Source organism: Octodon degus, unplaced genomic scaffold, assembly GCF_000260255.1.
Source record: "Octodon degus isolate 3935 unplaced genomic scaffold, OctDeg1.0 scaffold00307, whole genome shotgun sequence".
NCBI classification, from domain to species: domain Eukaryota; kingdom Metazoa; phylum Chordata; class Mammalia; order Rodentia; family Octodontidae; genus Octodon; species Octodon degus.
The window spans coordinates 1,374,455-1,386,312 of NW_004524883.1; the positions used below are offsets into that span (position 1 = coordinate 1,374,455).

Consider the following 11,858-nt stretch of genomic DNA (forward strand, 5'->3'; position numbering starts at 1 on the left):
TACTCTTTCTGGTCATATATATATATTTGTTTTTCACTACAAAATAGTCCTTTATTTGTATTCCCTTTTTTCTTTACCCATCAGAGATGGGTATTCCATTGCCATTCATATATTGTAGGTGCATGTGTTCAGCAAAGTAATCGACTATAGTACAGTAGTGTATAATAGTAGTGGGTTACCCACAGGACTGGGAATGTGAGAAGTTGTTGACTTGAGCCTTTCAGAGCTCAGCATATTAGTATGGCTTTACATTTTATACTTCATGTTTATACTTTTCTGCTGGATGATTAAGACCAAGATAAAGCAAGGCCTATATAACAAGAAGTGTAACTTTTGTATCTGACAAGGTTAGTCATATCCCCTCAGGACTTACTCTGAAACCTTGTACAGCAGTTTGTAGATCTTTTGTCAGCATCAGCCATGTGGATGAGCCATGGCCATTTCTTGGCCAATATGCTTTCTGTGAAAGCCTGAGAGAATGTTTTCTCTGTAGGTGATTCTCCTTAGGCACACTCTACACCATCAATCATTTTCCTCTGTGGCCCTGTGATCTCCTTGATCAGAATGCAAAGGTTTAATGTGAAACTAATGTGATGAAACTGAACAAAGAAGGGGGATGAAAATGAAAGACCATTTGGTATATTTTCAGGATGGTTGAGATAGATGTGCAGCTGCATTCTTTTAATTCAATGAATAGAGAGATTTGTTCTGATAGTGTCTATGGGCAGATGTCATGTCTGCACCTTGTACAATGAATGACCACTAGGATGGCAACGTGAAATGTATTAATTATTGAAACTGTGCTAGTAATTGGTTTTGAAGCTATCTCATTGCTATTTGTTTCTCAATAAAATTATTTAAAAAATTGACCTGCCTTGTGGAAGGATCAAAAACAACAACAACAACAACAACAAAAAACAAAACAAAAAACAAGGACATTTAGAGGAATTTTCTCATTTATGAGGATTTCCAAAGGTGGAACCAGAGACTATCGTGTCTCTGCTATAGAGAAATAGACCACAAGATTTTGGTTGCTAGATGGCTAAGTAATCCTTCCTGCCCAGCATCTCTGGCCTCTCTGGCTCATGGGTTGCTGTCACCTCAGAGAGCCAGCAGGGGGAGCCTGGAGTCCAAGGCCAGGTCAGGTTGAAAGGGCTGAGGCTGCAGAGTGGCTCCCCAGAAGGTGATGCTGAGCCCTGTGGGGATTCTGGGCTGGAACAGGTTTTAGCTAGCACTGCCCAGGTAGAAGGGAGAGAGTTCCAAGTCTGGCTGGAACTACTGGCAGAGGTGAAGACACACAGACTTGGGAACTGTGTCAGGAGAGGACTGAAAGGGGGTAAAATCCCAGGAACTGCAGTGCAGGGGTTAATGGCCGGGCACACTGTGGTGGAGACAGGAGCTGGTGTTGAAAGGTCAGGCAGTGAGAAAGGAGGTGGACTGAACTCAGTGGTGGCCCAGGACAGGGCAGTAAATTTGACCTGGGCATCTGTGGGCCACCTAAGCCTTCTAAGCAGCAGACAGCACTGAATCAGGGAGAAACCAGCATCACTGAAGAGAAAGCTGGTAATCATGAGACTGAGTGCACTGGCTTTCTGGGTGCCTGGAGTTACCCCTTTTCCATTGCTACCTTCTCTGCCAAATTGTTGGGTGCCTGATAAAGGTTGTTGGCTTAGAGATGGTAAGATGCTGCTAATGCCCAAAAATTTCATATTTGGAGTGTTGAGTGGGGTAAGGACACTGGATCATGTGTATTAGGACTGCTAAGGCCACAGACTCCCCACTACAAAAAGAGCAGGTACACATGGGAGAGCTGAGCATTTAAAAACTTGTGCTTGAGCAGCTGTTGACCTCTGATGCTTCCTTCCATTGCATGGAATGGAATAAGGAAAGAAAAGTGGAAAGGAAAAAATAGCCACAGCCAGAATGGAAGGCAGTGCAGGTTCATACTCAGTGGTGCTTGGTGAACAGGCAGGACTTTGGCCACATTTACTCCTGAGAACCACTTAGTATCACAGTGCAATCTCCATTTCCCATGCTCGAGAGATTCTTTGTTTTTCTCAGAAAAAGCTGGTGAGGCACAGGTGAGGCCTATTTTATGTGTGCAGTTACAAGTGTTCCATTTTACTCCTTATCCAGCGCAGAAAGGGAGGACCTTTACAAAGATTGATAGAGATCTTCTGTTATTTCTTCCATAGTAGAAAGTGCCTTGGATCATTTTGTTACACATGAGGGGACCTGTAGGTCTGTCTGCAAACAGTGAAGGAAAGTTTGAGGTGGTCTTCTCCTGGCAGTGTCCTGGAAACCCCATAGTAGGTGACCTCTGTGAAGGGCTGTGAGCAGGGATCAGGCAGGGTGGGCCAGGCAGTCTCCTATAACTAAGGGCTCTAGCCTGACCCCAACTTTACTTTTCAGATTTAACTTACCTGAACCTTTCTGTGCAGGCTTTAGATTTACTCCTGTAATCACACCATACTCAGTAGCCCAACATTTCTCTCTACTTTCACAACTATCCACCCAGGGTGTGGAGTACAGAGTGTATGGCTTGAGAACTCCACCTTCCAAGCCCTGGAGATAGCCGTAGGAAATTGGATACTATTGCCCCCCACTGACTTCCACCTTCCCTGGGTTCTGTAGTTATAGCCAGTGAAATCCTCACCTTGAAACTGGTCTTGGTTCTTCTTGGGTGTCCCATACAAATCTCAGTAATGTCAGAATGCACATGCATGTATGATCTGCATTTTAGTTCATCTTGCACAGTTAGTGTTCCCTCTGCAGCATAGTTGCCCTAGGGTCCTATGGAGTCATTCTTCGCTATCATGTTATGAGGCATGTGTTCCTTTTGTTTAGCTGGGTCAGGTCCTCATGCCTGAGGAGCTGCACAGCTTTACTTAGCTTCGTCTTTCTCTCCAGCTGATGGGGAAAAGGCAAGAGTCCAGATCAGCCTGTGGAGTAGACTGTATACCTTCTGGGTCTGGACATTTTGATGGTCATGATAGCAAAGAGGGAAAGATCAGGGTCCCAGGGGAAGGCATGACCCTGCATAAGAATTACAAGTGAAACAGGAAGGATGTCTGACCTGCAGCAGCATGATGACATCTCTAATTCCCATGCACTTCTAGAGTGTCAAATGATAATGTTGTTAGAACTTGCAAGCAGGAATAAAAATAAGGTGTTAACTTTCCATAGATTTCTAACATAGATCTAGGTCTTATGGACCAATCTGGAATACATAGTGTAAAGAAATTTCAAAAGTATTTACTACTTCCAGTTACAATGTGTGTTGTCATTATGTGCACTGTTGATCTCTAAGATCTGGCAGCCAGTAAGCACTCAGAGAGTATTTGTTTGCTGATTGATGAAAACCAGTATGTTTTTCTGTAATTCTGGAGAGAGGAGGCTTTTGTAAGACTGAAGCCTTGTATAGCTCATGTGGGGCTAGAAGTCTTATCTATTTTTTTTTTTTTTTTTTGCAGAACCGGGGATTGAACTCAGGTCCTTGTGCTTGCCAGGGAAGCGCTTATTCCACTGAGCCAATTCCCTGGCCCCAAGAAGTCTTATCTTTGAGGCCAGCACTTATCAGGAAGGATAGGGAGAAACAGGATCAGGTGGCTCAGTGACCAAGGCCCCCTGAGTATATAGGACAACACAGGGCAAGGGGCCCTGCCCAAGTGAAATGTGGGGCCATGGGTTCTGATTCCACCACCCTTACCCTCCATGGGCCTTGCATGGGACCACATGTGGCTCTGTATGTCCTAGAAGGGGATTTGAGGAAGGAAGGAACAACATCACATCCTTGTGGCCTAGAGAGGACAGGAGTCATTGGACAGTGACAACTGTGAGAGGAGATAAAATAGAATGCTCAGCCAGGTGGTTATAAGCCTCAGCTTGTCTTGGTCTTAGAGGAGAAAGAGGAAGAAAATAAATTGCAGGTGAGAATGAGGAGTCATTGAAGATTCTCCACAGCTGTTTTATCTTCAAACCTGTGGGAGAGAAATGTCCTGTTGAGGAAAAGCCTCCTCTCTTCAGTGTCATGGGACTGAGTGGTGACCCAAGTGGTGCCTGACAGGGCTGCAGCACCCATGAAATTATGCTCCTTCCCCTTTGCCATGTGACATATGAAAAGGTCACATTTTCACCCCGAGACCCAGGATAGGAGCTATGCACATTTTCTTTCTTTCTTTCTTTCTTTCTTTCTTTCTTTCTTTCTTTCTTTCTTTCTTTCTTTCTTTCTTTCTTTCCTTCTTTTTTTTTCTTTTTTTTTTTTTTTGGCAGAACTGGGGATTGAACTCAGGCTCTTGTGCTTGCCAGGGAAGCACTTATTCCACTGAGCCATCTCCCCGGCTGCATGTGCACATTTTCTTGTGAAGGCACCTACCTTCTATCCTTGCAAAAAGGGAGGCTTGGGGAAACTAAAACAGTTTAGAATGAACTGATTAACAGCCTTGAGTCAGGATTTTTAAAAAATGTATTTAGTACAGGGTCAAGAGGATCCACAGGGTCTCACTACACAGATGGGACTTGTAGTGATCCTTCTGTTTTTCAGCTTCCCAAGCACTGGGATTACAGGTGTGTGCCACCATGACCAGTCTCAATCCCCATGTCAGTGTGTCCCAGGGGCAGGACTGGGATGGCATGCTGGGGATCAAACCCTGGTCAGTCATGAACCTCAGTCCCTGTGTCTGCCTAAGCAGGTGCTTTCATCCACTGAACTATCTGTCCAGCCTTATTGAGTCACAGTTTTGAAGGTGATGACAGGACCAGGAAATGCAAGCAGAGAAAGCAGCAGAATTGTCCCACTAGCCTGCTTAGTAGGAGTTGGTCTTTTTAAATGAAAGATGTTGAATGAACAAGAAACCAGTCTTCTTACTGAGATAGGACATTTATTTAGCTGCTGGTGTCTGCCATAGAGCAATTCTAGGCTCAGGTCCATGAAAGAACGCTGCTCAGAGTGGCTTCATTTGCTTCCTGTATTAAGTATTGCTTCATGGTTTTCTCTATCCAGGCTAGATAAGGTGAGAGTTTGGTGTAGACATGTGGATTTGGCCCATGTTTATTTTCTTCATATTTAACTCCGTAGGAGACAATGGCCTGAACCACATTTTTACACATGAATGGGCCTCCCGAGTCACCCTGTAAGTACAGAGAGGCCATGAGACTTTGCACCTCCTGGACCTTTCCCCTCTGATATCCTAAACCCATTTTGAGGTACTACTCATATCCTGCTGGCGAGAAATGAGGGGAAGGACAGATCTTGCAGCCAGTAGCTGCTTGATCTTTCTGTGGACAGTGTTACTGCTTTACCTCACTCTCAGTCAGCCTTTATCCTTGCCCCAGGTCCTGGGGCCTCATCCCTGTAGAGTCCTGTGGTATCTGGCTTCAGGCTATTGTTTCAGGATACTGAGACACATGAATCAGAAACAGCAGGCACAATGAGCCCATTGAACCAGAGGGTCAGAAGACTCTGAGGAGCCAATTTGCTGTTACAACTGCACATTCAGGGAATGGTCTTTAAAGTCTGGGATGTGAACTCACAGAGTATATTGCAAACTCCTGCTTCCAGAGGTTCATTCATTCCCAGAGGCCCCTTTGGTGAAGTGATAGAAACCTCGGTTACCTTGCACCTCAGGCCAGTCCCTTTTTCTCATTTCAAGGAGAATTATCAAAGCCTAGTAAGTGAACAAGCCCTGCTTCTTGCCTCTTCTGGTATATGTGTTCCAAATACCATTTCGCCCAAAGTGAAGGCAGATGCCCAGTCTTACCTCAAAGGAGCCTCTTAGAGTGTTTGGGTCCCCAGCACAGATCTGAATGGCACTGTCATAATTCCTAAAGCGTTTCTGACACACCTTATCCTCTTGTACTGTCATCTGCACCTCATGCAGTGTGTCTGGAAGTGTCCCATTTGGAGCCAACAGTCCCCATCCAGCCACCTGGCACCTGGTACCTGGCTTTACCCAGGTTTTTGCCTTGGGCAGCTTTATAATCTGCACCTCTTTAGTCACCTTGGCCTTTTGCTCCAGCTGATGGGAAAGAAGTAAGAATGCATAGATAAGGCTTTGCCTTTTGGCTCTGGACATTGCAATAGACATTATGGCAAAGAGGGAAGCACAAAGTACCACTGGGGAGGTGCAGCGCTATGTGAGGAGAGCTGGAGCAGCAGGGAGGTGAGCCTTACCTGGAGCAGCATGATGTCATTGATTAGTTTTTCAGGATTGTACTGCGGGTGTGGAATGTTTTTTTTCACTTGTATGACCTGCTGAGTCTTCTCCGTCTTCTTGATGTTGTGGGCTCCCAGAATGACTTTTATTTGTCGACCTTGTGAGTGCAAAGGTCTGTACAGAGGGAAGAGTAGGTTGAGGAATGTAAAGCCTGAGAGGACCCATCCCAAGAGCTAAAACCTGGGGAGAGATAGTACATGTCTGAGCTCCAGTTGACAGGAAGGCCACCTGCCTCAGTGACTGTGCCCTCTGCTCCTTAGTAACACAGACTGAAACCTTGGACACAGCACCAGAAGTTCTCAGGGCTCAGTTATCTCCATGAAAACACATAAAATTACTCTACTGTCTATCATGCGAAGACATGGTCCTAGGTCTTAATATTTCAGGTTTTCTTGCCCTGGTCTTTTTATGTCAGCAACTCCTTGGGTGCCAACTTGCTTGAGTCCCCTTGGGATATGGCTGGCTTTTTTTCACACTCAAATGAGGGTCCTGCTTATATGTTTCCAGGATATCAGAGAGCTTCTTGGGAGGAAGGGTATCTGAGGAACAATTTTTCAAGGCTGTGGGCAATTTTTCCTTCACCTTTCCATACAGTGAGCAGCTGTCAGCACAAACTTCTCATGTATCATGAAACCACCACACCTCCATACACTAGTAGTATTCCTGAGTCGAAGGAAGGCCATGTAGGGGCGGGAGTGGGGTTTGGCTTCATGTCCCCCGAAGATCTCCCCTGAGAGAAAAAGACTGTTTTGAGCTGACACTGAGTCAATGCCTGAGCATCTATGTGGTAGATACAGAACTGCAGGGCATTTGGCTACCTGGGAAGCTCTGGAGCTGACCTGGAGGGAGGAGCCTCAGCTTTTTTTTTTTTTTTTTTTGCATAGGGAGGAAAATTAGGTCTTGGTTTCAAAATCTTTCTTCTCTATGCAGTCAGAGATGAGCACACTTATCTGTAGAAAATAAAATCCCAGAGGTTTTTTCATAATTCCTCTGCAGGGATTTCATTTCTATTGAGTACCTTAAACCCTGAGTCCTGTGTTGTCTAGGATGGTGAGGCATCCTAATGGCAGGGCTTTAGGTGTGTTCTAGATATTGTCTGATCCTCTTTCCTAGGCCCTGACAGGTAGTGGGCGCCCCAGAACTGTTCATTGGGTGTGATTGAACATCTCCAGGTAGTCTGTGGATCAAGTTGGTAGGATAGCATTGATGGCATTCTGGAAGACAGGAAAGTTAGAGTCTGCCTATGTGACTTATGTGGAAAGCAGGAGACACAGTAAAGAATGGGCAGGGAAGAAGAATTGGATAAAGCAGAATTTGATACTATGACTGAGGAAAGACAAGTAAACAGCAGATGAGGGCAACACCTTTCTCCTCCTAGACATGAAAGATAGGCATATTCTGGCCTCTCCAGGAGAATTTCATAACTTCTTCTGTAACTTTTCACAATTAGCATGCACTTTGAGGAAAGACCTACTTCCAAGATGACAAAAGTGTGGCCTAGTGAGGGGATAGTGTCCTGTATCTCTTGTTGAGCGCAGTCTGTGGTTGCTTACCCAGTGCCATACTTGGGGTTCTCTGGTGGGACTGGAGGTCTAGTTTGGAGCATTCTTGGTAGAAAGAAGGATCAGGGCTGTGCAGAGGGACAGGGCACCCATGTCCTCTGTGGAATGGTGTTGTGGCTCTAAGGGTGGAGATGGCAACTTACCTGCCCTTGTCCTGGGGGGTAGAAAGAAGGCCAACAGGAGCAGGAGCAGCTGCATCTTCCAAAGAAGGTTTCCCAGGTGAGTGCTTCTGAAGCTTTGTTGTTTCTGCCTTTTATCCCCCAGCAGAAGATGGGGGAGCAGTTGGCTCGGTGACCTTATGTTTCCTCCTGATTTTGTGTTGCTTCATCATGTGGCTTTCTAAGAAAGTCTCCTACTGAAATGAATCCTCTAATGATATCTACATGATTATGCAAGAAACATACAGTGACTACAGCTTATGATTCAGAACAAATCACACAAGACAAACCAAGAGTGTAAGGTAGGAACTAAAGGATATGCTGTTGTCCAGGGCAATTTCAGAAACCTGGATTCCCAGTGACAGAATTTACAACACCAGGAATCTAAGTCTATTGAGATGGATTCTGCTGCAGATGAGCACTAGGCCCTCCTCTCATGTTAGGAATCCCAGCAACTCAATTTCACCAAAGTCTTGTAGAGTGATGTAACTAAGCTACAACAAAGTGTGACCACCATATACTAAACCTACCTGATGACTCTTACATCTTCCTAGTCTCCTTCCCAGGGTGTGCTAAGCACCTCATATTTTATTATGAATATGAAGTGTGATGGAATCCACATCTCTTCTCAATATTTTTTGAACATAATTTCTGCATGTGACATTTATTGGTCTAAATTAGCAAATTGCTGTGGGCCTCAGGAGTTCAATCTATGAGTTAGCATAGGTTACTACCACTACTTTGGGTAGGTTGTTTGGATCCCACTAGAACCATCTGAAGTAGGAATGGAGGTGTGTGTGGCATATGCCTGGGTGCTGAAATCTTGTCTTTAGGGCTCTTCTGTGATCTGCTCCTTGTCTATAAGAAGTGTGTTTGTTCCTTGTTTAACCAAGTTCTAGTGCCGTGGTGATTCCATCTTGGAGTACTGGGACGGAATCCTCTGAATCTATAGGGCTTGATGGACAGATGCGTCTCTAACTATCTGGATTCTGTTGATTTTAGCTCCTCTTTATGTGTCTATATTTTACATCCTTTTCTGTTTTTTAAATTTTTATTTATTTCACTTTCAAAAGTAATAATGAAAAAAGAAATGGCTGAAGCAAACACAGAAATAGAATAGCATACAATACATATGCTACAGACTTTCAAAACAAGAATAGCTAAAAAAAAACTCCACCAAGAAGCTCCTAGAATTAATAAACAAATTCAGCAGCATGACAGAATATATTGTCAATATAAAAAATTAATAGCTTTACCCAACACAGATAACAAACTCACTGAGAGAGAAATTAGTGAAACAATACCGTTCATAATAGCATGCAAAAGAAATGAAATACTTAGGAATTAATCTAACAAAGGAAATAAAAGATCTATCCAGTGAAAATTAGATTGTCTTTATTAGGACTTTTTGCCCAAGAAGATAAATTTCCAGTGTCAGTATCTTCCTTGTCAACAGAGAACCATCAACACTTATCATAGCTCTGCGTGTTTTTACTTGAACATTCCCAATAGTAAAGAATTTAAAAATAAAATTATTTTTTGATTTCTGACATAATATGTACATACTAAGAAAATTCAGAAAGTAGAGAAGGACTACTAGACTCTTTTAGAATATTTTGCTGAGTTAACACACCTATAATATTCAAATAATGAAACTAAACAAAAAAAGGGGATACAGATGAATGTCCATTTTGTATCTGTGTACTCAAAATGGTTAGAATAGATATATAGTTACATTTTCTTAATCAATAGAAGGATTTGTTCTAATAGTATTTGTAAGTAGGATAGCATGTCCACATCTTGTACAGCAATTAAACACTAGGAAGAATGTATGCTATATGTTAATTATTGAAACTGTCTTACCAATTTGGTTTGAAACTGTCTTATTGCTATTTGTTTCTCAATAAAATTATGTGAAAAAATAAAAATAAAATGCATGAAGAAAAAAAAAAGAAAGTAGAAAGGCAAAAATAGCGTTATTTGCCTATTTTCCTTGGACAATATGTTATTAGTACATATTTATATTACATAATGAATACATTTATTGTGGGGAGTTAGTACATGACACATGCTATTTCTTATTAGTCCTCTTCTCCTTCCTCTTTTCCATACCTCTAACTCTTATGTCTCTTCCTATAGAGAAAATTCTTTATTTTTTCTATTTATCTTTTATTTTGTTCTTTAATTAATCTATAATTTAGGTTTTTTATATAAGAGAAATCCTGTAAGATTTAAGGTTGTGTGAATAATTTGTTTCATTTAACATTATGGTCTAAAAGTGCATCCATTTTTCTACCAATGAGTCATATTTATCCTTCTTTATTGAAGAGTAGAACTCCATTGTGTACAGATATCATATTTTCTTCATCCATCTCTTTCTCTTTTTTTTTTCATTTTATGCATTTGGTAAAGGGTCTCACTACACAGCTCAGATTCTTGTAGTGATCGTCCTGTTTTCAGCCTCCCCAGCACTGGGATTACACCCACACCTTGACTCAGGCTTAGTGCACCCCAGGGGTGGGGCCAGCATAGCACCTGGGAATGGGGATTGAGCCTTGGTCCCTGTACTTGCCAAAGCAGGTGCTTAGTCAGCTAAGCTGTCTTGCTGGTCCCTCTTCATCCATTCCTTTATGGACATCTAGGTTGCATGCAAGATGTAGCTGCTATGAATTGTGCTGCTATAAACATGGATACGTGTCTATCACTGTTATGACATGTCTTTAGCATTTCCAGGAAGAGATCTAGAAGGGAATGTGCTGGGTTGAGTGGAATTTTCAACTTTCCAGTCTTTGAGGAGTCACTGTACTGATTTCCATAATCTCACACACAGATCATGAAACACATGTGCTGAGCATATTAAACAGGACAATGCTGTGCATAGCCTGTAATTTTATTTTTGTTCTAAACTTTACCATATACCGGGATAATTTAAGCATTTTTACCACATTAAAAACTGATTAGACAATATCACCTTAGTACTTGTTCTCTAGTTTTATTTTTAAAATTTATTTATTTATTCATTTATTTGGTACCAGAGAACAAACTCAGGACCTTGTGCTAGCCAGGCAGGCACTTATACCACTGAGCTGTCTTCCCGGTGCCTATTTTATTAAAACATTTAACATTCAATATGTTTCTCAGGTTGTAAGTTTTTAAAAAGACAAAGACAAGAGGGCCAGTTAGATAGCTCAGTGGACTAAAGTGCTGAAATGGTGACTGAGACTAGAAGCAGTGGCACACACTTGTAATCCCAGTGCTGGGGAGGCTGAAAACAGGAGGGTCACTACAAGTCCAATCTTTGTAATGAGACCCTGTAGACCATGTACAAAATACACTAAAAAATCTTGCAGTATGATGTAGTATATTTTTCATGTATTATTTGCATATTTAAGTTTATAAAGACATTATGCTAAGGAAGAGAGAAGCATTTTTTTTAAAACTGGGGTGAAATGAAGTAAAATATGTTTTCACAATTTTATTTATTTTTAAATTTTTTTCCCATAATGTTATTGAGAAAAAATAGCAATGAGACAGTTTCAAACCAAATTGGTAAGACAGTTTCAGTCTTCCTTGTGGTTATTTGCTGTACAAGATGCAGATATGATATCCTATTTACAAACACTATTAGAATGAATCCCTCTATTCATTAAGAGAATGTAACTATATATCTATCCTAACCATTTTGAATACACAGATACAAAATGTACATTCGTCTGTATCCCCTTTTTTGTTTAGTTCTGTTATTTGAATATTATAGATGTGTTAACTCAGCAAAATATTCTAAAAGAGTCCAATAGTCTATAATAGTATTGGGTCTTCCCCTTGACTGGTGGTGTCAGAAATTGTTGACCTGAGTCCCCTACAGCTCAAAATAGCACCATAGCTTTACTTCTTATACTTGTTTTTTTTTTTTTTTTTTTTTT

At 41.9% G+C, this 11,858-nt stretch overlaps 1 protein-coding gene across 1 annotated transcript; it reads right to left on the bottom strand.

Annotated features, from left to right (window-relative positions):
• Nucleotides 1-4,920: 4,920 nt before the first annotated feature.
• On the bottom strand, nucleotides 4,921-7,975 carry LOC101569063 (granzyme B-like). Its single transcript, XM_004647494.1, has 5 exons — nucleotides 7,921-7,975; nucleotides 6,798-6,945; nucleotides 6,173-6,329; nucleotides 5,760-6,017; nucleotides 4,921-5,130 (listed from the first exon to the last, which is right to left on the bottom strand). Exons 1-5 carry the CDS (start codon nucleotides 7,973-7,975, stop codon nucleotides 4,921-4,923), a joined length of 828 nt encoding a protein of 275 aa, XP_004647551.1.
• Between the last annotated feature and the right edge of the window lie 3,883 nt (nucleotides 7,976-11,858).

What these genes read in the sequence shown, in the direction of transcription:
- LOC101569063 (XM_004647494.1), bottom strand. Translation starts at nt 7,975, where the DNA reads ATGCAGCTGCTCCTGCTCCTGTTGGCCTTCTTTCTACCCCCCAGGACA. An exon ending in GCTGCTCACTGTATGGAAAG is followed by an intron (nt 6,330 to 6,797) that starts GTGAAGGAAAAA and finishes CCCTCTGTACAG; the next exon opens with ACCTTTGCACTCACAAGGTC. An exon ending in ATGACATCATGCTGCTCCAG is followed by an intron (nt 6,018 to 6,172) that starts GTAAGGCTCACC and finishes CTTTCCCATCAG; the next exon opens with CTGGAGCAAAAGGCCAAGGT.